This window comes from Bombina bombina, chromosome 3, assembly GCF_027579735.1.
Source record: "Bombina bombina isolate aBomBom1 chromosome 3, aBomBom1.pri, whole genome shotgun sequence".
Lineage (NCBI taxonomy): Eukaryota > Metazoa > Chordata > Amphibia > Anura > Bombinatoridae > Bombina > Bombina bombina.
In genome coordinates, this window is record NC_069501.1 from 210179544 (window position 1) to 210202005 (window position 22462).

The 22462-nt window shown below is 41.8% G+C and overlaps 1 protein-coding gene across 7 annotated transcripts in view; it reads left to right on the top strand.

Annotated features, from left to right (window-relative positions):
* Nucleotides 1–22462, top strand: part of NCOR1 (nuclear receptor corepressor 1) — a 1077134-nt gene that overhangs the window by 930581 nt on the left and 124091 nt on the right. For all 7 annotated transcript variants that reach the window (XM_053706113.1, XM_053706112.1, XM_053706115.1 and 4 more), the window contains 3 exons: nt 17239–17448; nt 19184–19333; nt 19477–19635. In XM_053706113.1, coding sequence (XP_053562088.1) covers nt 17239–17448; nt 19184–19333; nt 19477–19635 — 519 coding nt within the window. The remainder of the gene's footprint in view (nt 1–17238; nt 17449–19183; nt 19334–19476; nt 19636–22462) is intronic.

The following is a 22462-nucleotide window of genomic DNA, read 5'->3' on the forward strand; positions in this document are numbered from 1 at the left end:
ATCCCACAAGTAAGGATGACGCCGTGGACCGGACACACCGTTGGAGAAAGTAATTTATCAGGTAAACATAAATTCTGTTTTTTCCTCCGTTACCACTTCTACCTCGCATAGTGGCACACATCAAACAGGAGCGTGCCTCGGCCATTCTTATTGCTCCTTCGTGGCCACAGATGACGTGGTTTGCGGATCTGGTGGGGATGTCATCCTCTCCGCCGTGGAGGTTACCCTGTCACAGGGATCTGCTGTCACAGAGCCCCTTTTAGCATCAAAATCTAGATTCTCTGAGGCTGACTGTGTGAAGATTGAACGCCTAGTCTTAGCCAAGAGAGGCTTTTCTGAAAGTGTGATTGATACTCTAAGTCAGGCAAGGAAGCCAGTCACTCATCGCATCTACCATAAGGTGTGGAGGACTTACTTGTCCTGGTGTGAGATGCATGGATATCCTTGGTATAAGGTGAAGGTATCCAGGATTCTGTCCTTTCGCCATGATGGTTTGGAAAAGGGTCTTGCCGCTAGTTCCTTAAAGGGACAGATTTCTGCATTATCTGTTTTGTTGCATAGGAGACTCGCTGAGCTCCCTGACATCCAATCTTTTGTTCAGGATCTGTCTAGAATCAGACCTGTCTTTAGGCAGTCTGCTCCGCCTTGGAGCTTAAACTTAGTCCTTAGGGTTTTGAAGAGGGTTCCGTTTGAACATATGCACTCCATAGATATTAAGATTCTGTCCTGGAAGGTTCTCTTCCTCTTGGTTATTGCATCGGCACGCAGAGCATCTGAGCTAGCTGCCTTGCAATGTGATCCTCCTTATCTGATGTTTCATGCGGACAAGGCTGTATTGCAGACTGGGTTGGGGTTTCTCCCCAAGGTGGTGTCTAACCGTAACATCAATCAGGAAATAGTTGTTCCTTCTTTGTGTCCTAACCCTTCTTCTTCAAAGGAGAGGTTACTTCATAACCTGGATGTGGTTCGTGCCACATCTCTCTTTGTGGTGTATTCTGGGAAGTGCAATGGGCCTCTGCTACTTCTTTGTCTTTTTGATTAAGGAGTATAATTCGCTTGGCTTATGAGACAGCGGGACATAAGGCTCCGCAGAGGATCACGGCTCATTCAACTAGAGCTGTGACTTCGTCTTGGGCCTTCAAGAATGAGACCTCTATGGAGCAGATTTGTAAGGCGGCTTCCTGGTCCTCCTTACACACTTTTACAAAGTTTTACAAGTTTGACGTTTTTGTTTCTGCGGAAGCTGTTCTTGGGAGAAAGGGTTTGCAGGCTGTGGTGCCCTCTGATTCGGGTCCGCCTTTTACCCTCCCGGTTTCATTCAGTGTCCTCTAGAGCTTGGGTATATGTTCCCAATAGTAATGAATGAAGCCGTGGACTCTCCTTCCATTTAGATGGAAAACATAAATTATGCTTACCTGATAATTTAATTTCCATCGAGGGGAGGGGAGTCCACGGCTCCCGCCCGTATCTCCCATGGGGGGACCTAAATTTAATACGCTTCTGGCACCATTTATACCCTGATATTTCTCCTACTGTTCCTGGTTCCCTCGGCAAAATGACTGGGGGATGAGGGAAGTGGGCGAGGTATTTAAGCCTTTGGGTGGGGTATCTTTGCCTCCTCCTGGTGGCCAGGTTCTTAATTCCTAATAGAAATGAATTAAGCTATGGACTCTCCTCCCCTCGATAGAAATGAAATTATCAGGTAAGCATAATTTATGTTTTTCTACATTCCAGGTAAAGGGAAGAGTCCTTATTAAGCCTTTGTATGGGAACTATCTTCCCTGGGAGTGATTGGTCCAGTTTCTGTAGAGGTTCTGGGTTAAAGGGCCAGTAAACCTAAAAAATAATGTTATATAATTATGCACATAGTGCAGAATTATATAACATATTAGTGTTAGCTTTATACAACCTAATATTCCCTGTGAATTTTTATAAAAAAAGACTGTTTCTCTTGTAAAGGTGTATGCAGTCCACGGGTTCATCCATTACTTGTGGGATATTCTCCTTCCCAACAGGAAGCTGCAAGAGGACACCCACAGCAGAGCTGTCTATATAGCTCCTCCCCTAACTGCCACCCCCAGTCATTCTCTTGCAGCTCTCGACAAGAAAGGAAGTATCAAGAGAGATGTGGTGACTTAGTGTAGTTTTTACCTTCAATCAAAAGTTTGTTATTTTTAAATGGTACCGGTGTTGTACTGTTTTTACTCTCAGGCAGAAATTGGAAGAAGACTTCTGCCTGGAGGTTTGATGATCTTAGCGGTTTGTAACTAAGGTCCATTGCTGTTCTCACACATAACTGAAGAGTATGGAAATAAAACTTCAGTTGGGGGGACGGTCTGCAGATTGCCTGCTTTGAGGTATGTTCAGTATATTTTTTTCTAGAGAGATAAGGTCTAGAAAATGCTGACAGTGCCTGGTATATTTAAGGTAAGCCTGATACAGTGATTTAACAACAACTGGTATCATGCTTGCAAAAAGGGATAATATTCAAGTTAATACCTATATTACTTAATGTAAAAACGTTTGCATGATTTATAAATAAAAACGTTTTTTCTCTGAGGGTGATAAATCTTTATTTGGGGCCTAGTTTCCACATGGCTTGTTAGATTACTCCTAGGAGTACTTTTTTAAGGCCCTCTGACTTTGAGTGCATGGTGGGAGGGGCCTATTTTCGTTTTCAGTCTGAGACATCCAGCTTCCCTGAAGGAGTCCTCTGGCTTTATAGGACCTCTATAGAGGGTTTTGTTCCTGCAAAAATCGTTTTTAAGGGCAGGTAGGAGCCACAGCAGAGCTGTGGCAGTGTGTTTGTTAACAGGTTTAATGTTTTTCTAATTCGTTTTTGGGCCTGAGAGGTTAATCATCCATTTGCAAGTGGGTGCAATGCTGCTTTGGTCCCTTATACACACTGTAAAAATTTTGTAGAGTTTACTTATTTTTTTCACTGTTTTGCAGTTTGTGGTAGTGTTTTTCTCTTAAAGGCACAGTACCGATTTTTATTATTGCTTTTTTCACATTTATTAAAGTGTTTTCCAAGCTTGCTGGTCTCATTACTAGTCTGTTAAACATGTCTGACATAGAGGAAACTCCTTGTTCATTATGTTTAGAAGCCATTGTGGAACCCCCTCTTAGAATGTGTACCAAATGCACTGACCTTTCTATAAGTTATAAAGACCATATTATGGCTTTTAAAGATTTATCACCTGAGGTTTCTGAGACTGACAAAAGGGAGGTAGCTATGTCTGATATACCCTCATAATGTACAGAAGCCGAAGCAGGAGAGCTTCTATCTGTGGGTGACTTCTCTGATTCAGGGAAGGCGTTACTTCAGTCTGACTCTGAAATGACAGCATTTAAATTTAAGCTTGAACACCTCTGCATGTTGCTCAGGGAGTGCCATTCTCTCCAGGTGTGCCATTCTCTCCCCCTCCTGCTTTTAAGAAAATGTTTCCTATAGATGCCGCTACATGGGACTTGTGGCATACGGTCCCTAAGGTGGAGGGAGCAGTCTCTACCCTAGCTAAGCGTACAACTATTCCTGTCGAGGACAGTTGTGCTTTCCTGGATCCTATGGATAAGAAATTAGAGGGTTTCCTTAAGAAAATCTTTATACAACAAGGTTTTTTTCTCCAGCCTCTTGCATGCATTGCCCCAGTCACTGCTGCAGTTGCTTTCTGGTTCGAGTCTCTGGAGGAGGCTTTTACAGGTAGAGACCCCGTTGGATGATATCCTTGACAGGCTTAAAGCTCTTAAGTTAGACAATTCATTTATTTCTGACGCCATTTTTCATTTAACCAAGCTAACGGCTAAAAATTCAGGTTTTGCCATTCAGGCACGTAGGGCGCTATGGCTTAAATCCTGGTCAGCTGATGTCACTTCAAAGTCTAAACTTCTCAAGATCCCCTTCAAAGGGCAGACCCTATTTGGGCCTGGACTGAAGGAGATCATTTCTGATATTACTGGAGGAAAAGGCCACGCCCTTCCCCAGGATAGGTCCAACAAGTTAAGGACCAAACAGACTAATTTTCGTTCCTTTCGAAACTTCAAGAGTGGCGCAGCTTCATCTTCTTCTTCTACAAAACAAGAGGGAAATTTTGCCCAGTCCAAGCCAGTCTGGAGACCTAACCAGGCTTGGAACAAGGGGAAACAGGCCAAAAATCCTGCTGCTGCCTCTAAGACAGCATGAAGGAGTAGCCCCCGATCCGGGACCGGATCTAGTGGGGGGCAGACTTTCTCTCTTCGCCCAGGCTTGGGCAGAGACGTCCAGGATCCCTGGGCTCTGGAGATTTTTTCCCAGGGATATCTTCTGGATTTCAAAGCTTCATCTCCAAAGGGGAGATTTCATCTCTCACAATTATCTGCAAACCAGATAAAGAGAGAGGCATTCTTACATTGCGTTCAAGACCTACTAGTTATGGGAGTGATCCACCCAGTTCCAAAGGAGGAACAGGGGCAGGGCTTCTAATCAAATTTGTTTATAGTTCCCAAGAAAGAGGGAACTTTCAGACCAATCTTGGATCTCAAGATCCTAAACAAATTTCTCAGGGTCCCATCCTTCAAGATGGAGACTATTCGAACCATCCTACCTATGATCCAGGAGGGTCAATATATGACCACCGTGGATTTAAAGGATGCTTATCTACATATTCCGATACACCGGGATCATCATCAGTTTCTCAGGTTCGCCTTCCTAGACAGGCATTACCAGTTGTGGCTCTTCCCTTCGGGTTAGCCACGGAACCAAGAATCTTTACGAAGGTTCTAGGGTCCCTTCTGGCGGTTCTAAGACCGCGGGGTATAGCAGTAGACCCTTACCTAAACGACATCCTGATACAGGCGTCAACTTTTCAAATCGCCAGGTCCCATACGGACATTGTTCTGGCATTCCTAAGGTCTCACGGGTGGAAGGTGAACGAAGGAAAGAGTTCTCTCTCACCTCTCACAAGAGTTCCCTTCCTAGGAACTCTGATTGATTCAGTAGAAATTAAGATTTATCTGACAGAGGTCAGGTTGTCAAAACTTCTAACTCCCTGCCGTGCTCTTTATTCCATTTCTCGTCCGTCAGTGGCTCAGTGTATGGAGGTAATCGGATTAATGGTAGCGGCAATGATCATAGTTCCGTTTGCCCGCCTACATCTCAGACCACTGTAACTTTGCATGCTCAATCAGTGGAATGGGGACTACACAGATTTGTCCCGTCTACTAAATCTGGATTAAGAGACCAGGGATTCTCTTCTCTGGTGGCTATCTCGGGTCCATCTGTCCAAGGGAATGCGTTTCCGCAGGCCAGAATGGACTATAGTAACGACAGATGCCAGCCTTCTGGGCTGGGTTGCAGTCTGGAACTCCCTGAAGGCTCAGGGTTCGTGGACTCAGAAGGAGGCCCTCCTTCCGATAAACATTCTGGAACTAAGAGCGATATTCAATGCTCTTCAGGCTTGGCCTCAGCTAGCTGCGGTCAGGTTCATCAGATTTCAGTCGGACAACATCATGACTGTAGCCTATATCAACCTTTAGGGGGGAACAAGGAGCCCCCTGGCAATGTTGGAGGTTTCAAAGATAATTCTATGGGCAGAGGTTCACTCTTGCCATCTCTCAGCTATCCATATCCCAGGAGTAGAGAACTGGGAGGCGGATTTTCTAAGTCGGCAGACTTTTCATCCGGAGGTATTTGCCCAGTTGATCCAACTTTGTGGCAAACCAGAACTGGATCTCATGGCGTCTCGTCAGAACACCAAGCTTCCTTGTTACGGGTCCAGGTCCAGGGATCCCAAGGTAGCGCTGATTAGATGCTCTAGCAGCGCACTGGTCCTTCAGCCTGGCTTATGTGTTTCCACCGTTTCCTCTGCTCCCTCGTCTGATTGCCAAGATCAAGCAGGAGAGAGCTTCGGTGATCTTGATAGCCCCTGCGTGGCCACGCAGGACTTGGTATGCAGATCTGGTGGACATGTCATCCTTTCCACCATGGACTCTGCCGCTAAGGCAGGACCTTCTACTTCAAGGTCCCTTCAAACATCCAAATCTAATTTCTCTACTTCTGACTGCTTGGAGATTGAACGCTTGATTCTATCAAAGCGTGGTTTTTCCGAATCGGTCATTGATACCTTAATTCAGGTTCGAAAGCCTGTCACCAGGAAAATCTATCATAAGATATGGTGTAAATATCCTCATTGGTGTGAATCCAAGGGTTACTCATGGAGTAAGTTCAGGATTCCTAGGATATTATCTTTTCTCCAAGAAGGATTGGAGAAGGGTTTGTCAGCTAGTTCCTTAAAGGGACAGATTTCTGCTCTGTCTATTCTTTTGCACAAACGTCTGGCTGAGGTTCCAGATGTTCAGGCGTTTTGTCAGGCTTTAGTTAGGATCAAGCCTGTGTTTAAACCTGTTGGTCCGTCATGGAGTTTAAATTTAGTTCTTCAAGGGGTTCCGTTTGAACCTTTGCATTCCATAGATATTAGCTTTTATCTTGGAAAGTTCTGTTTTTAGTAGCTATCTCCTCGGCTCGAAGAGTTTCAGAGTTATCTGCTTTACAGTGTGATTCCCCTTATCTGATTTTCCATGCAGATAAGGTAGTGTTACGTACCAAACCTGGGTTTCTTCCTAAGGTGGTATCTAATAAGAATATCAATCAGGAGATTGTTGTTCCTTCACTATGTCCTAATCCTTCTTCAAAGAAGGAACGTCTATTACACAATCTTGATGTGGTTCATGCTTTAAAGTTTTATTTACAAGCTACGAAGGATTTTCGTCAAACATCTGCTTTGTTTGTTGTCTACTCTGTACAGAGGAGAGGCCAAAAGGCTTCGACAACTTCTCTTTCTTTTTGGCTAAGAAGTATAATACACTTAGCTTATGAGACTGCTGGCCAGCAGCCTCCTGAAAGAATTACAGCTCATTCTACTAGAGAAGTAGCTTCCACATGGGCTTTTAAACATGAGGCCTCTGTTGAACAGATTTGTAAGGCGGCGACTTGGTCTTCGCTTCATACCTTTTCTAAATTCTATAAATTTGATACTTTTGCTTCTTCTGAGGCTATTTTTGGGAGAAAGGTCTTACAGGCAGTGGTGCCTTCCGTTTAAGTTCCTGCCTTGTCCCTCCCTTCATCCGTGTCCTAAAGCTTTGGTATTGGTATCCCACAAGTAATGGATGAACCCGTGGACTGGATACACCTTTACAAGAGAAAGCAAAATTTATGCTTACCTGATAAATTTATTTCTCTTGTGGTGTATCCAGTCCACGTCCCGCCCTGTCATTTTAAGGCAGGTGTTTTTTATTTTTAAACTACAGTCACCACTGCAACCTATAGTTTCTCCTTTTTTTTTCTTGCTTGTCTTCGGTCGAATGACTGGGGGTGGCAGTTAGGGGAGGAGCTATATAGACAGCTCTGCTGTGGGTGTCCTCTTGCAGCTTCCTGTTGGGAAGGAGAATATCCCACAAGTAATGGATGAACCCGTGGACTGGATACACCACAAGAGAAATAAATTTATCAGTTAAGCAGAAATTTTGTTTTTTCAGACCCGCTCTCTGTGCTCTTCTGAGCGGGTCTGTTTTTATCACAGAGTGCATCTGGCCAGCTGTCTAGTCACAGCCCAGCCCGACCGCGCCATTACACTCAGTGCAGCTTGCTCCTGCTCTGTCTGACAGCGGGAGCGAGCTGCACTGAGTGTAATGTCGCGGTTGAGCCGGGCTGTGACTAGACAGCTGGCCAGATGCGCTCTGTGATAAAACCAGACCCGCTCAGAAGAGTACAGAGAGCGGGTCTGAAAAACAATCTTTTTTTATAAAAATTCACAGGGAATATTAGGTTGTATAAAGCTAACGCTAATATAATGTTATATAATTCTGCACTATGTCTTCTCTTCCCTTCCCATAAACATCTTGGAGTTGAGAGCAATCTTCAATGCCTTGACAGCTTGGCCTCAGTTATCTTTAGTCTGGTTTCTCATATTTGTCGGATATCATCACCTCAGTGGCTCAAGGGAGCAACTGGGAGTTCCTTGGCCATGATGGAGGTGACTCATTTTGCAGTGGGTGGAAGCTCACAATTGTCTACTATCTGCCATCCACATTCCAGGAGTGGACAATTGGGAGGCAGATTTGTTCTCCAGGATATCCTAAATTGGGGGTTCCGGAGTTGGATCTGACGGCATCTCGTCAGAACGCCAAGCTTCCAAAGTACGGTTCAAGGTCAAGGGATCCTCAGGCCGCCCTGATAGATACTCTGGCAGTTTTCTTGGGTCTTCGGTCTAGCATTCCTTTTTTCCTCCGTTTGCTCTCCTTCCACAAGTCTTTGCTCGTATCAAGTAGGAGAGAACATCTGTAATTCTAATAGCTCCTGCATAACCTCACAGGATCTGGTTCGCGGACCTGGTGAAGATGTCATCTCTATCACCTTGGAGGTTCCCTTTCAGGGTCCATTTATCTATCCAAATCTTTATTCTCTGAAGCTGACTGCTTGGATATTGAACACCTAGTTCTGTCCAGACGTGGTTTTTCGGAAGCGGTCTTTGATACTATGCTTCATATTCGTAAACCTGTTACTCACAGGATTTTCTTAAGGTATGGTGTTTAATACCTTTTATTGGTGTGAAACTAAAGGTTTTTCATGGAGTCGGGTTGAGGATTCCCCCGAATTTTATCTTTTCTTCAGGATGGCCTGGAGAAAAGTTTGTCAGCCAGTACTCTGAAGGGTCAGATTTCTGCACTGGCTATTCTTTTGCACAGACGTCTAGCAAACTTGCCAGATGTTTGTTTTAGTTTAGGCCCTGGTCAGAATCAGGCCTGTGTTAAATTCTGTTGCTCCTCCTTGGAGCAAATAGAACAGAGGATAATGGAAACAGAGATTGATGTGGCCTAAATAGTTATCTTATAATAAATTAAGGCCCATAGATAGTTACTTCAGTATTATAAGTAAATAAATAAAGGAGGAGCCTATGGCCGAAGTTCGTGATCGTGCAAATTGTAATTATAGCAATAATGACACATAAGGATCACCAATATCACAGGCTGATCATGCTTGGCTTACCCTGCATCTGTCCCAAGATCCCCTCTGAAAACCGCCAAGACGTGGGCGTTGGGGCTCCTTGCTGCCGGCAAGGAAAAGGCAGATGATCAGTGTGCAGAGGCTCTAACTTGAAAGCTCACAGATCCTCGTGATCGCTGGGGACCAAGCGGATCGTACCGGGTCCTCTCACCAGCGGCTCCCCTTTCCAAACGGATCCCTCCCTTGGAAACTTCTTCGTTGATAAGATGCTTATTTTTGTAGGTAAACATCAACACTTTCAAACCTTTCCATATAGCGCCAAGACGTGGGCGTGTCAAGGTTTTGCTGTGTTCCACCAATCGAAGGGTCCGCTTGTGGAGGCTTGTCACGAGATCCAATCAGGAAAGGTCCTCTACGGCAACCATAAGGCTCTACTCCTTGCAGGGGTGGATAGGCTCAAATGCTGGACACATTAGCAATACAAAAAGAAAAGAGCTGAGCCGATCCAGTAGTATGCATAAAACGTAGCATTTATTTCACCCAATGGGGTATATTAAAAGTACATGTCACTCCACCATAAAATCTCACACAACAGTGCAAAGTTCAGAAATCAGCTGTGCAAAGCATACGCGTTTCAGCAAAAAGCCGTAGTCAGCTCTTTTCTTTTTGCATTGCTCCTCCTTGGAACCTTATCCTAGTCTTAAGGTTTTGCAGCAGGCTCCTTTTGAGCCGATACATGTTGTTATGTTACATGTTGTTGATAGGTTTTGTTTCTCCTTGCTATTTCTTCCGCTCGCAGAGTTTCTGAGTTTTCAGTTCTGCAGTGTGATTCCCCGTACCTTAGCTTTCATGCAGATTAGGCGGTCCTTTGTACCAGATTGGGTTTTCTCCCTAAAGTGTCAGATCGAAACATTAATCAGGAATTTGTTGTTCCTTCATTTTGTCCTAATCCTCCTCATAATGAACGTTTCTTTCATGTAATTAGCAAGAGTCCATGAGCTAGTGACGTATGGGATATACATTCCTACCAGGAGGGGCAAAGTTTCCCAAACCTCAAAATGCCTATAAATACACCCCTCACCACACCCACAAATCAGTTTTACAAACTTTGCCTCCTATGGAGGTGGTGAAGTAAGTTTGTGCTAGATTCTACGTTGATATGCGCTCCGCAGCAGGTTGGAGCCCGGTTTTCCTCTCAGCGTGCAGTGAATGTCAGAGGGATGTGAGGAGAGTATTGCCTATTTGAATTCAATGATCTCCTTCTACGGGGTCTATTTCATAGGTTCTCTGTTATCGGTCGTAGAGATTCATCTCTTACCTCCCTTTTCAGATCGACGATATACTCTTATTTATATACCATTACCTCTGCTGATTTTCGTTTCAGTACTGGTTTGGCTTTCTACAACATGTAGATGAGTGTCCTGGGGTAAGAAAATCTTATTTTCTGTGACACTCTAAGCTATGGTTGGGCACTTTTTTATAAAGTTCTAAATATATGTATTCAAACATTTATTTGCCTTGACTCAGGATGTTCAACATTCCTTATTTCAGACAGTCTGTTTCATATTTGGGATAATGCATATGAATCAATCATTTTTTTCTTACCTTAAAAATTTGACTTTTTCCCTGTGGGCTGTTAGGCTCGCGGGGGCTGAAAATGCTTCTTTTTATTGCGTCATTCTTGGCGCGGACTTTTTTGGCGCAAAAATTTTATTTATTTTTTCTGTTTCCGGCGTCATACGTGTCGCCGGAAGTTGCGTCATTTTTGACGTTCTTTTGCGCCAAAAGTGTCGGCGATCCGGATGTGGCGTCATTTTTGGCGCCAAAAGCATTTAGGCGCCAAATAATGTGGGCGTCATTTTTGGCGCTAAAAAAATATGGGCGTCACTATTGTCTCCACATTATTTAAGTCTCATTTTTTATTGCTTCTGGTTGCTAGAAGCTTGTTCACTGGCATTTTTTTCCCCATTTCTGAAACTGTCATTTAAGGAATTTGATCAATTTTGCTTTATATGTTGTTTTTTCTATTACATATTGCAAGATGTCCCACGTTGAAACTGAGTCAGAAGATACTTCTGGAAAATCGCTGCCTAGGGCTGGAGCTACCAAAGCTAAGTGTATCTACTGTAAACTTATGGTATCTGTTCCTCCAGCTGTTGTTTGTACTGTTTTGTCATGACAAACTGTTAATGCAGATATTTCCTTTAGTACTGTTACATTACCTGTTGCTGTTCTGTCAACATCTAATACTCAGAGTGTTCCTGATAACATAAGAGATTTTGTTTCTAAATCCATTAAGAAGGCTATGTCTGTTATTCCTCCTTCTAGTAAACGTAAAAAGTCTTTTAAAACTTCTCATTTTTCAGATGAATTTTTAAATGAACATCATCATTCTGATTCTGATAATGGTTCTTCTGGTTCAGAGGATTCTGTCTCAGAGGTTGATGCTGATAAATCTTCATATTTATTTAAAATGAAATGTATTCGTTCTTTACTTAAAGAAGTCCTAATTGCATTAGAAATTGAGGATTCTGGTCCTCTTGATACTAAATCTTAACGTTTAGATAAGGTTTTAAATCTCCTGTAGTTATTCCAGAAGTTTTTCCTGTCCCTAGTGCTATTTCTGAAGTAATTTCCAGGGAATGGAATAATTTGGGTAATTCATTTACTCCTTCTAAACGTTTTAAGCAATTATATCCTGTGCCATCTGACAGATTAGAGTTTTGGGACAAAATCCCTAAAGTTGATGGGGCTGTCTCTACTCTTGTTAAGCGTACTACTATTCCTACGGCAGATGGTACTTCCTTAAGGATCCTTTAGATAGGAAAATTGAATCCTTTCTAAGAAAAGCTTACTTGTGTTCAGGTAATCTTCTTAGACCTGCTATATCTTTAGCGGATGTTGCTGCAGCTTCATCTTTTGGTTAGAAGCTTTAGCGCAACAAGTAACTGATCATAATTCTCATAGCATTTTTATTCTTCAACATGCTAATAATTTTATTTGTAATGCCATCTTTGATATCATTAGAGTTGATGTCAGGTATATGTCTCTAGCTATTTTAGCTAGAAGAGCTTTATGGCTTAAGACTTGGAATGCTGATATGTCTTCTAAGTCTTCTCTGCTTTCCCTTTCTTTCCAGGGTAATAATCGTTTTCGTTCCTTTCGTCACAACAAGGAACAAAAACCTGATCCTTCATCCTCAGGAGCGGTATCAGTTTGGAAACCATCTCCAGTCTGGAATAAATCCAAGCCTTTTAGAAAATCAAAGCCAGCTCCTAAGTCCACATGAACGTGCGGCCCTCATTCCAGCTCAGCTGGTAGGGGGCAAATTACGTTTTTTCTAAGAAATTTGGATCAATTCCGTTCACAATCTTTGGATTCAGAACATTGTTTCAGAAGGGTACAGAATTGGCTTCAAGATAAGGCCTCCTGCAAAGAGATTTTTTCTTTCCCGTGTCCCAGTAAACCCAGCGAAGGCTCAAGCATTTCTGAAATGTGTTTCAGATCTAGAGTTGACTGGAGTAATTTTGCCAGTTTCAGCTCTGGAACAGGGACTGGGGTTTTATTCAAATCTCTTCATTGTACCAAAGAAGGAAAATTCCTTCAGACCAGTTCTGGATCTAAAAATATTGAATCGTTATGTAAGGATACCAACATTCAAAATGGTAACTGTAAGGACTATCCTGCCTTTTGTTCAACAAGGGCATTATATGTCTTCTATAGATTTACAGGTTGCATATCTGCATATTCCGATTCATCCAGATCACTATCAGTTTCTGAGATTCTCTTTCCTAGACAAGCATTACCAGTTTGTGGCTCTGCCGTTTGGCCTAGCTACAGCTACAAGAATTTTTACAAAGGTTCTCGGTGCCCTTCTGTCTGTAATCAGAGAACAGGGTATTGTGGTATTCCTTATTTGGACGATATCTTGGTACTTGCTCAGTCTTCACATTTAGCAGAATCTCATTCGAATCGACTTGTGTTGTTTCTTCAACATCATGGTTGGAGGATAAATTTACCAAAAAGTTAATTGATTCCTCAGACTTAGGTAACCTTTTTAGGTTTTCAGATAGATTCAGTATCCATGACTCTATCTTTGATAGACATGAGACGTCTAAAGTTGATATCAGCTTGTCGAAACCTTCAGTCACAATCTTTCCCTTCGGTAGCCTTATGCATGGAAATTCTAGGTCTTATGACTGCGGCATCGGACGCGATCCCCTTTGCTCGTTTTCACATGCGGCCTCTTCAGCTCTGTATGCTGAACCAGTGGTGCAGGGATTACACAAAGATATCTCAATTATTATCTTTAAAACCGATTGTACGACACTCTCTGACGTGGTGGACAGATCACCATCGTTTAGTTCAGGGGGCTTCTTTTGTTCTTCCGACCTGGACTGTAATTTCAACAGATGCAAGTCCTACAGGTTGGGGAGCTGTGTGGGGGTCTCTGACAGCACAAGGGGTTTGGGAATCTCAGGCGGTGAGATAACCGATCAATATTTTGGAACTCCGTGCAATTTTCAGAGCTCTTCAGTCTTGGCCTCTTCTAAAGAGAGAATCGTTCATTTGTTTTCAGACAGACAATGTCACAACTGTGGCATACATCAATCATCAAGGAGGGACTCACAGTCCTCTGGCTATGAAAGAAGTATCTCTAATTCTGGTATGGGCGGAATCCAGCTCCTGTCTAGTTTCTGCGGTTCATATCCCAGGTATAGACAATTGGGAAGCGGATTATCTCAGTCGCCACACGTTTCATCCGGGCGAATGGTCTCTTCTCCCAGAGGTATTTCTTCAGATTGTTCAAATATGGGGTCTTCCAGAAATAGATCTGATGGCTTCTCATCTAAACAAGAAACTTCCCAGGTATCTGTCCAGATCCAGGGATCCTCAAGTGGAAGCAGTGGATGCGTTGTCACTTCCTTGGAAGTATCATCCTGCCTATATCTTTCCGCCTCTAGTTCTTCTTCCAAGAGTAATCTCCAAGATTCTGAAGGAATGCTCATTTGTTCTGCTGGTGGCTCCAGCATGGCCTCACAGGTTTTTGGTATGCGGATCCTGTCCGGATGGCCTCTTGCCAACCGTGGACTCTTCCGTTAAATCCAGACCTTCTGTCACAAGCTCCTTTTTTTCCATCAGGATCTCAAATACTTAAATTTAAAGGTATGGAGATTGAACGCTTGATTCTTAGTCAAAGAGGTTTCTCTGACTCTGTGATTAATACTATGTTACAGGCTCGTAAATCCGTATCTAGGGAGATATATTATAGAGTCTGGAAGACTTATATTTCTTGGTGTCTTTCTCATCATTTTTCCTGGCATTCTTTTAGAATTCCGAGAATTTTACAGTTTCTTCAGGATGGTTTGGATAAAGGTTTGTCTGCAAGTTCCTTGAAAAGACAAATCTCTGCTCTTTCTGTTCTTTTTTACAGAAAGATTGTTAATCTTCCTGATATTCATTGTTTTGTACAAGCTTTGGTTCATATAAAACCTGTCATTAAGTCAATTTCTCCTCCTTGGAGTTTGAATTTGGTTCTGGGGGCTCTTCAAGCTCCTCCGTTTGAACCTATGCATTCTTTGGACATTAAATTACTTTCTTGAAAAGTTTTGTTCCTTTTGGCCATCTCTTCTGCCAGAAGAGTTTCTGAATTATCTGCTCTTTCTTGTCTGATTTTTCATCAGGATAAGGCGGTGTTGCGAACTTCTTTTAAATTTTTACCTAAGGTTGTGAATTCTAACAACATTAGTAGAGAAATTGTGGTTCCTTCATTATGTCCTAATCCTAAGAATTCTAAGGAGAAATCATTGCTTTTTTTGGATGTAGTTAGAGCTTTGAAATATTATGTTGAAGCTACTAAGAATTTCCGAAAGACTTCTAGTCTATTTATTATCTTTTCCGGTTCTAGGAAAGGTCAGAAGGCTTCTGCCATTTCTTTGGCATCTTGGTTGAAATCTTTAATTCATCATGCTTATGTCGAGTCGGGTAAAACTCCGCCTCAAAGGATTACAGCTCATTCTACTAAGTCAGTTTCTACTTCCTGGGCGTTTAGGAATGAAGCTTCGGTTGTTCAGATTTGCAAAGCAGCAACTTGGTCTTCTTTGCATAATTTTACTAAATTGTACCATTTTGATGTGTTTTCTTCTTCTGAAGCAGTTTTTGGTAGAAAAGTACTTCAGGCAGCTGTTTCAGTTTGATTCTTCTGCTTATATTTTCAGTTTTTTTCATTATAAGTTTTAAACTTTGTTTGGGTGTGGATTTTTTTCAGCGGAATTGGCTGTCTTTATTTTATCCCTCCCTCTCTAGTGACTCTTGCGTGGAAGATCCACATCTTGGGTAGTCATTATCCCATACGTCACTAGCTCATGGACTCTTGCTAATTACATGAAAGAAAACATAATTTATGTAAGAACTTACCTGATAAATTAATTTCTTTCATATTAGCAAGAGTCCATGAGGCCCACCCTTTTTTGTGGTGGTTATGATTTTTTTGTATAAAGCACAATTGTTCCAATTCCTTATATTTATGCTTCGCACTTTTTCTTATCACCCCACTTCTTGGCTATTCGTTAAACTGATTTGTGGGTGTGGTGAGGGGTGTATTTATAGGCATTTTGAGGTTTGGGAAACTTTGCCCCTCCTGGTAGGAATGTATATCCCATACGTCACTAGCTCATGGACTCTTGCTAATATGAAAGAAATGAATTTATCAGGTAAGTTCTTACATAAATTATGTTTTTTTACATAACTTGGATGTTGTGCGGGCTGTAAAAAATTTTTTTCCTACAAGATACTAAAGATTTTTGGCAATTTTTGGGCTTGTTTGTTGTTTTCTCTGGAAAGCGTAAGGGTCAGAAGGCCACTTCTTCTACTCTGTCTCTTTGGTGGCGTAGTTTGATTTGTTTGGCTTATGAGACTGCTAGACAGCAGCCTCCTAAGATAATTACAGCTCATTCCTCTAGGGCTGTCTTCTCGTCTCGGGCTTTAAGACATGAAGCTTCTGTGGAACAGATTTGCAATGGGGCAACATGGTCCTCTGCATATTTTTTTCCACATTTTTCAAATTTAATACTTTGCCTCAACCGAGGCTTCTTTTGGGAGAAATGTTCTTTAAGCGGTGGTGCCTTCTGTTTAGGTCCTCCTGCCTTTTGTCTCCCTCCCTGCTCATTCCGTGTCCTCTAGCTTGGGTATTGGTTCCCACTAGTAATTGAAGTGACGACGTGGAGTCTCCATGTCATAGGAAAGAAAACAAAATTTATGCTTAACTGATACATTTATTTATTTCCGGACATGAAGAGTCCACGACCCCGCCCTTTATTTTTTTTTATTATAGTTTGGCAGGTTTGTTTTTTTTTAGTAATCCTCATTCATCTTTTTACCCTTGTGTTTCTTTCTTTTCCATTTCCTTTCGCTGAATGACTGGGGGTTATGGGTAAGTCAGTTACACTTAACAGCTTTTGATGGGGTGCTCTTTGCCTCCTCCTGCTGGCCAGGAGTTGAATATCCCACCAGTAATTGGAATGACATCATGGGCTCTCCATGTCCGGAAAGAAAGAAATTTATCAGGTAAGCATAAATTTTGTTTTTTGCATGATGGTGAGTACATGAGACCTACCCTTTTTCACTAAATTTACCTAAAACATTTCTGTCAGTAGTTCTAGTTTGCACCTCATTTTCCCTGATTTTTCATTTTGTACTTCTCTCTGATTGGCTATACGTCAGACTAGCATAGCAGACAAGTGTGATGGATTAAAGGGACACTCACTCAAAATTAAACTTTCATTATTCAGATAGAGTATGCAATTTTAAACAACTTTCCAATTTACTTCCATTAACTAAATGTGCACAGTCTTTTTATATTTAAACTTTTTTAGTCACCAGCTCCTACTGAGCATGTGCAAGTATAAGTGTGTTTGCATTTGTGAATGGCTGATGGCTGTCACATGGTATGTGTATGCATTTGTGATTGGCTGATGGCTGTCACATGGTACATGGGGAGTGGAAAAAGACATAACTTTTAAAATTGTCAGGAAAAAAAATCTACTACTCATTTGAAGTTCAGACTAAGTGCTATTGCATTGTCTTGTTATCTTGCATTTGTTTATGCTCTTGGAGTTTTAAGAATCTACCTCATAGTAGCCAGGAGTAATGGCTCGTGAATTCTCACCACCATTTATCAGATGAGCATAAATTTTGTTTTTGCTTAGTGATGTCCTTATGGAGACGATAACTGTTTTTTTTTTTTTTCTCTCCCCCAGCTGCTGCAGCGTATTTATTTCAAAGGCAACTTTCTCCCACACCTGGTTACCCCAGCCAATACCAGCTTTATGCTATGGAAAACACACGGCAGACAATCCTAAATGACTATATCACTTCACAGCAAATGCAGGTCAATTTAAGGCCGGATGTTGGCAGAGGTCTTTCTCCCAGAGAGCAAGGTCTTTCGATTCCATATCCCGGAGCAAGAGGTAGGTCTTGCTATTACATTGGATCAATATGGATTGTGCTCTTTCATAGTTTTCTTTCTTGAATGTGTATTCATTCTGCTTTTTAAATCTTTTATGCCTTTAAAATGAAATAGTCTATACTAAAAGGGAGAGTTTAGACCACTGGTTTTCAAACCTGTCCTCAGGCCTCCTCAAACAGGCCGGATTTTTTAGGATCTCTGAACTAGAGCACATGTGAAATCAGCTGATTAGTAAACACGGTTATTAACCTGCTCTAACCCCAGGTATTCCTGAAAACCTCGCCTGTTAGGGAGGCCTGAGGACCGGTTTGAAAACCAGTGGTCTAGAGCCAGTACATAATTTTGATTACATACCAGAGAAGCATCCTGCAACTGGTCCCCCATCTATGAGCTTGTAAGAAGTACATGAAACATTTAAATATTTATGGTTTGTTAGGAGACGAAAATGGCCGCCAAGCTCTGTGCCCACCTGTTGCATGTATATTTTGGTATTTTAAGTTTCTACACTCACAATCAACTCATGAATAAGATGATCTACTTGTACATGCTAATTTGTGCATGTGCAATTTGAAATGGCTTAGTTACAAATATTAAAGATTTACTGCTAAACTGGCATACAAGGAAACGGCTAACTGGACAAGAAGAAAGCTGTGGGCAGAGATAGGCTGCCATTTTCGGTTGCTAACAAATGATCATTATTTAAAAGTTTCATCTACTACTTACACGCTTATAGATATGGAACCTGTTACAAGATGCTTGTTTGGTATGTAACAATAAGTAATAGAGATTAAAGGGTCACTGAACCCAAATTATTTCTTTAGATATTCAGATAGAGCAATTTTAATCAACTTTCTAATTAACTCCTATTATCAATTTTTCTTCGTTCTCTTGCTATCTTTATTTAAAAAAGAAGGCATCTAAGCTATTTTTTGGATCAAAACCCTGGACAGCACTTGTTTATTGGTCGGTTAAATTAATCCACCAATCGGCAAGAACAACCCAGATTGTTCACCAAAAATGGCACGGGATCTAAACTTAGGGCTAGATTTATTAAAGCTGAGGCGGGGCGAAAATACCCGCAGGTATTCGGCATTGCACATGAGCGCAATTTTGCACTCGCGTGCAATCCCGCCCGCGCACAGCGAATCACGCGCGGGCAGGAGCTGTCAATCTCCTCGGTCTGACTAGACAGAGGAGATTGAATTTCGCCAGATTAGAGGTGGCGAAGAGGCTAAGGAAGCAGCGGTCTGGTGACCGCTGCTTGATAAATGACGGCGAGCAAGTTCTTGAGAGTACTTGCTGCCGTAGGGGCTTAATAAATCTAGCCCCTGCATTCTTGCTTTTCAAATAAAGATACCAAGAGAATGAAGAAAAGTTGATAATAGGAGTAAATTAGAAAGTTGCTTAAAATTGCATGCTCTATCTGAATCACGAAAGAAAAAATTTGGGTTCAGTGTCCCTTTAAGTATTGGGTCTAGACTGTCCCTTTAATTCAATTTGTTCATAAATTTCAATTAAAGAACATTACTACTTTAGTAGTAGTGTGTATAAAATAATCTGTCCTAACAATGAAATACTGTCACTGCACAACCCAACAGTGTCTAATTCTTAATCACACATTGTCTGTTTCATTCCTAATCATATGTACTCCAATACTAGTGTTTGTAGTAAGTTTGGCTTTGGAGTTGGACCTGCTTGCAGTTGAAATGTTGAACTTATTGAATATTTTTAAACAGGAATAATTGACCTAACCAACATGCCTCCTACAATTTTGGTTCCTCATCCTGGGGGAACAAGTACACCACCTATGGACAGGATTACATACATCCCTGGAACGCAACTGGCTTTCCCACCCAGACCATACAACCCTGCTTCCATGTCTCCAGGTATAAAGTTGTGGGGGGGGGGGGGGTAAATTAACATCAGTCTAATCAACACCATCCCTGAATTCTATAATGGACTTTATATTTTTTACATTAGTGAATGTATTGCATGTATGGTTTACTTATGACATGATACACTATCTTAGGACATCAAGCTCACCTAGCAGCTGCAGCTTCTGCCAGTGCTGAACGAGAAAGGGAACGTGAAAGAGAGAGAGAGAAGGAACATCGTGACAGAGAAAGGGAGCGAGAGAGGATGGCTGTGGCCAACACTTCATCCCAAAGTGAACATTATCTAAGACCTGGTAAGCAGCATATTATCCACAATTGCAGAAAATTATTAACATACTCTTTTCTTCTATAAGATACGACGAGTCCACGGATTCATCCTTTACTTGTGGGATATTATCCTCCTGCTAACAGGAAGTGGCAAAGAGCACCACAGCAGAGCTGTCTATATAGCTCCTCCCTTGACTCCACCCCCCAGTCATTCTCTTTGCCTACTCTAAGTACTAGGAAGGGTAAAGTGAAAGAGGTGATAAAATGTTAGTTTTTATTTTCTTCAAGCAAGAGTTTTTTTATTTTAAATGGTACCGGTGTGTACTATTTTCTCTCAGGCAGCAGATGGATGAAGACTTCTGCCTGGAGGCTGATGATCTTAGCATTTGTCACTAAGATCCAGAGCAGTTCCCTCAGAATGTGGGAGGAACGTTTTTCATGCTATAAGCAGTGAGGTATGTTCAGTCATTTTTTTCCTGGAGAGACACAGGTATTTCAGAATTGGCTGACAGTATCCCCATGAGGGTAAAGGTAAGCAGTAATCCTAAAAGAAGAGGGGTATTACTAAGCTTGCATATAGGGCCTTAGAAAAAATGGTTGACACTGAGTTTGAATGTTTGTGGGCAAACGTTTATTCAACTGGGAGTGCTGATAACGTTTTTGATGCTTTAATGAGAGGGTACACTTGGCTTCTTTTTGGGTTTAAGAACCCACATGGCTAGTTTGAGACCGCTCTGGTGCGGTTCATTTGGGCTGAGAGACATCGAGTGAGATGGGCGGGGCATATTTTCGCGCCTCAGTTGCGCAGGTGTATTTGACACAAGCAAGCGACGCCAAGTACTTCTAGTGCGTCTAATTCTTTCACCCTGCAAGATATGGCCGCAGTTATGAATACTGCCCTCACAGAGGTTTTATCTAAACTGCCTGGGTTGCAGGGGAAGCGCAGTCGGTCCGGTGTGAGAGTAAATGCTGAGCCCTCTGACGCTTTATTAGCCTTCTCCGATGTACCCTCACAATGTTCTGAGTTGGGGGTGAGGGAATTGCTGTCTGAGGGAGAGCTTTCTGATTCAGGAAAGATGTTCCCTCAGACAGACTCAGATATGACGGCTTTTAAATTTAAGCTAGAACACCTCCGCTTGTTGCTCAGGGAGGTTTTAGCGATGATTGTGACCCTATTGTAATTCCACCAGAGAAATTGTGTAAAATGGATAGATATCTAGAGGTTCCTGCTTACACTAATGTTTTTTTTGGTCCCTAAGAGGATTTCGGACATTGTTACTAAGGAGTGGGATAGACCAGGTATTCCGTTTTCTCCCCCTCCTACTTTTAAGAAAAAGTTTCCCATATCAGACACCATTCTGGATTCGTGGCAGACGGTCCCTAAGGTGGAGGGAGCTATTTCTACCCTGGCTAAGCGTACAACTATACCTATTGAGGACAGTTGTGCTTTCAAAGATCCTATGGATAAAAAATTAGAGGGTCTTCTAAAGAAATTATTTATTCATCTGGGTTTTCTTCTGCAACCTATAGCGTGCTTTGTTCCTGTAACTACTGCAGCTGCGTTTGGGTTTGAGGCTCTAGAGGAGGCTCTTAAAGGGCAGTATACTCCTTTTCATATAACTGCGTGTAAAAGACACTACTATAAAGAATAAGATGCACAGATACTGATATAAAAATCCAGTATAAAATGGTTTAAAAACTTAGAAGCTTTCAGTTTAGCTCTGTTGAAAAGGCAGTTGGAAAGCCCACTGCAAGTGGGAAATAAGACACTCCCCCCTCCCCCTTCTTTTGCATATGAAAAGACCCTTTACACAAACAGGAGCAAGCTGGATAAGGTAGCTGACAGTATTCAAATAAAACTTTGGGGCTTGGTTAGGAGTCTGAAAATCAGAGCAAGGTTATTTAAAAATAAGCAAAATTATACATTTAAAAAAAAAAAAAAAACTTTATGGGCTTTATAAATAGATCATCTACAAAACATTTATGCAAAGAAAAAATGAGTGTATAATGGCCCTTTAAGGTTGAGACCCCATTAGATGATATTCTGGATAGAATTAGGGCTCTCAAGCTAGCTAATTCTTTCATTACAGATGCCGCTTTTCAACTGGCTAAATTAGCGGCAAAGAATTCAGGTTTTGCTATTTTAGCACGTAGACCGTTATGGCTTAAGTCCTGGTCTGCTGACGTGTCATCAAAATCTAAGCTTTCTTTCATGTAATTAGCAAGAGTCCATGAGCTAGTGACGTATGGGATATACATTCCTACCAGGAGGGGCAAAGTTTCCCAAACCTCAAAATGCCTATAAATACACCCCTCACCACACCCACAATTCAGTTTTACAAACTTTGCCTCCGATGGAGGTGGTGAAGTAAGTTTGTGCTAGATTCTACGTTGATATGCGCTCCGCAGCAAGTTGGAGCCCGGTTTTCCTCTCAGCGTGCAGTGAATGTCAGAGGGATGTGAGAAGAGTATTGCCTATTTGAATGCAGTGATCTCCTTCTACGGGGTCTATTTCATAGGTTCTCTGTTATCGGTCGTAGAGATTCATCTCTTACCTCCCTTTTCAGATCGACGATATACTCTTATATATACCATTACCTCTGCTGATTCTCGTTTCAGTACTGGTTTGGCTATCTGCTATATGTAGATGAGTGTCCTGGGGTAAGTAAGTCTTATTTTCTGTGACACTCCAAGCTATGGTTGGGCACTTTGTTTATAAAGTTCTAAATATATGTATTCAAACATTTATTTGCCTTGACTCAGAATGTTCAACTTTCCTTATTTTCAGACAGTCAGTTTCATATTTGGGATAATGCATTTTTTGATTTATTCATTTTTTCTTACCTTCAAAAA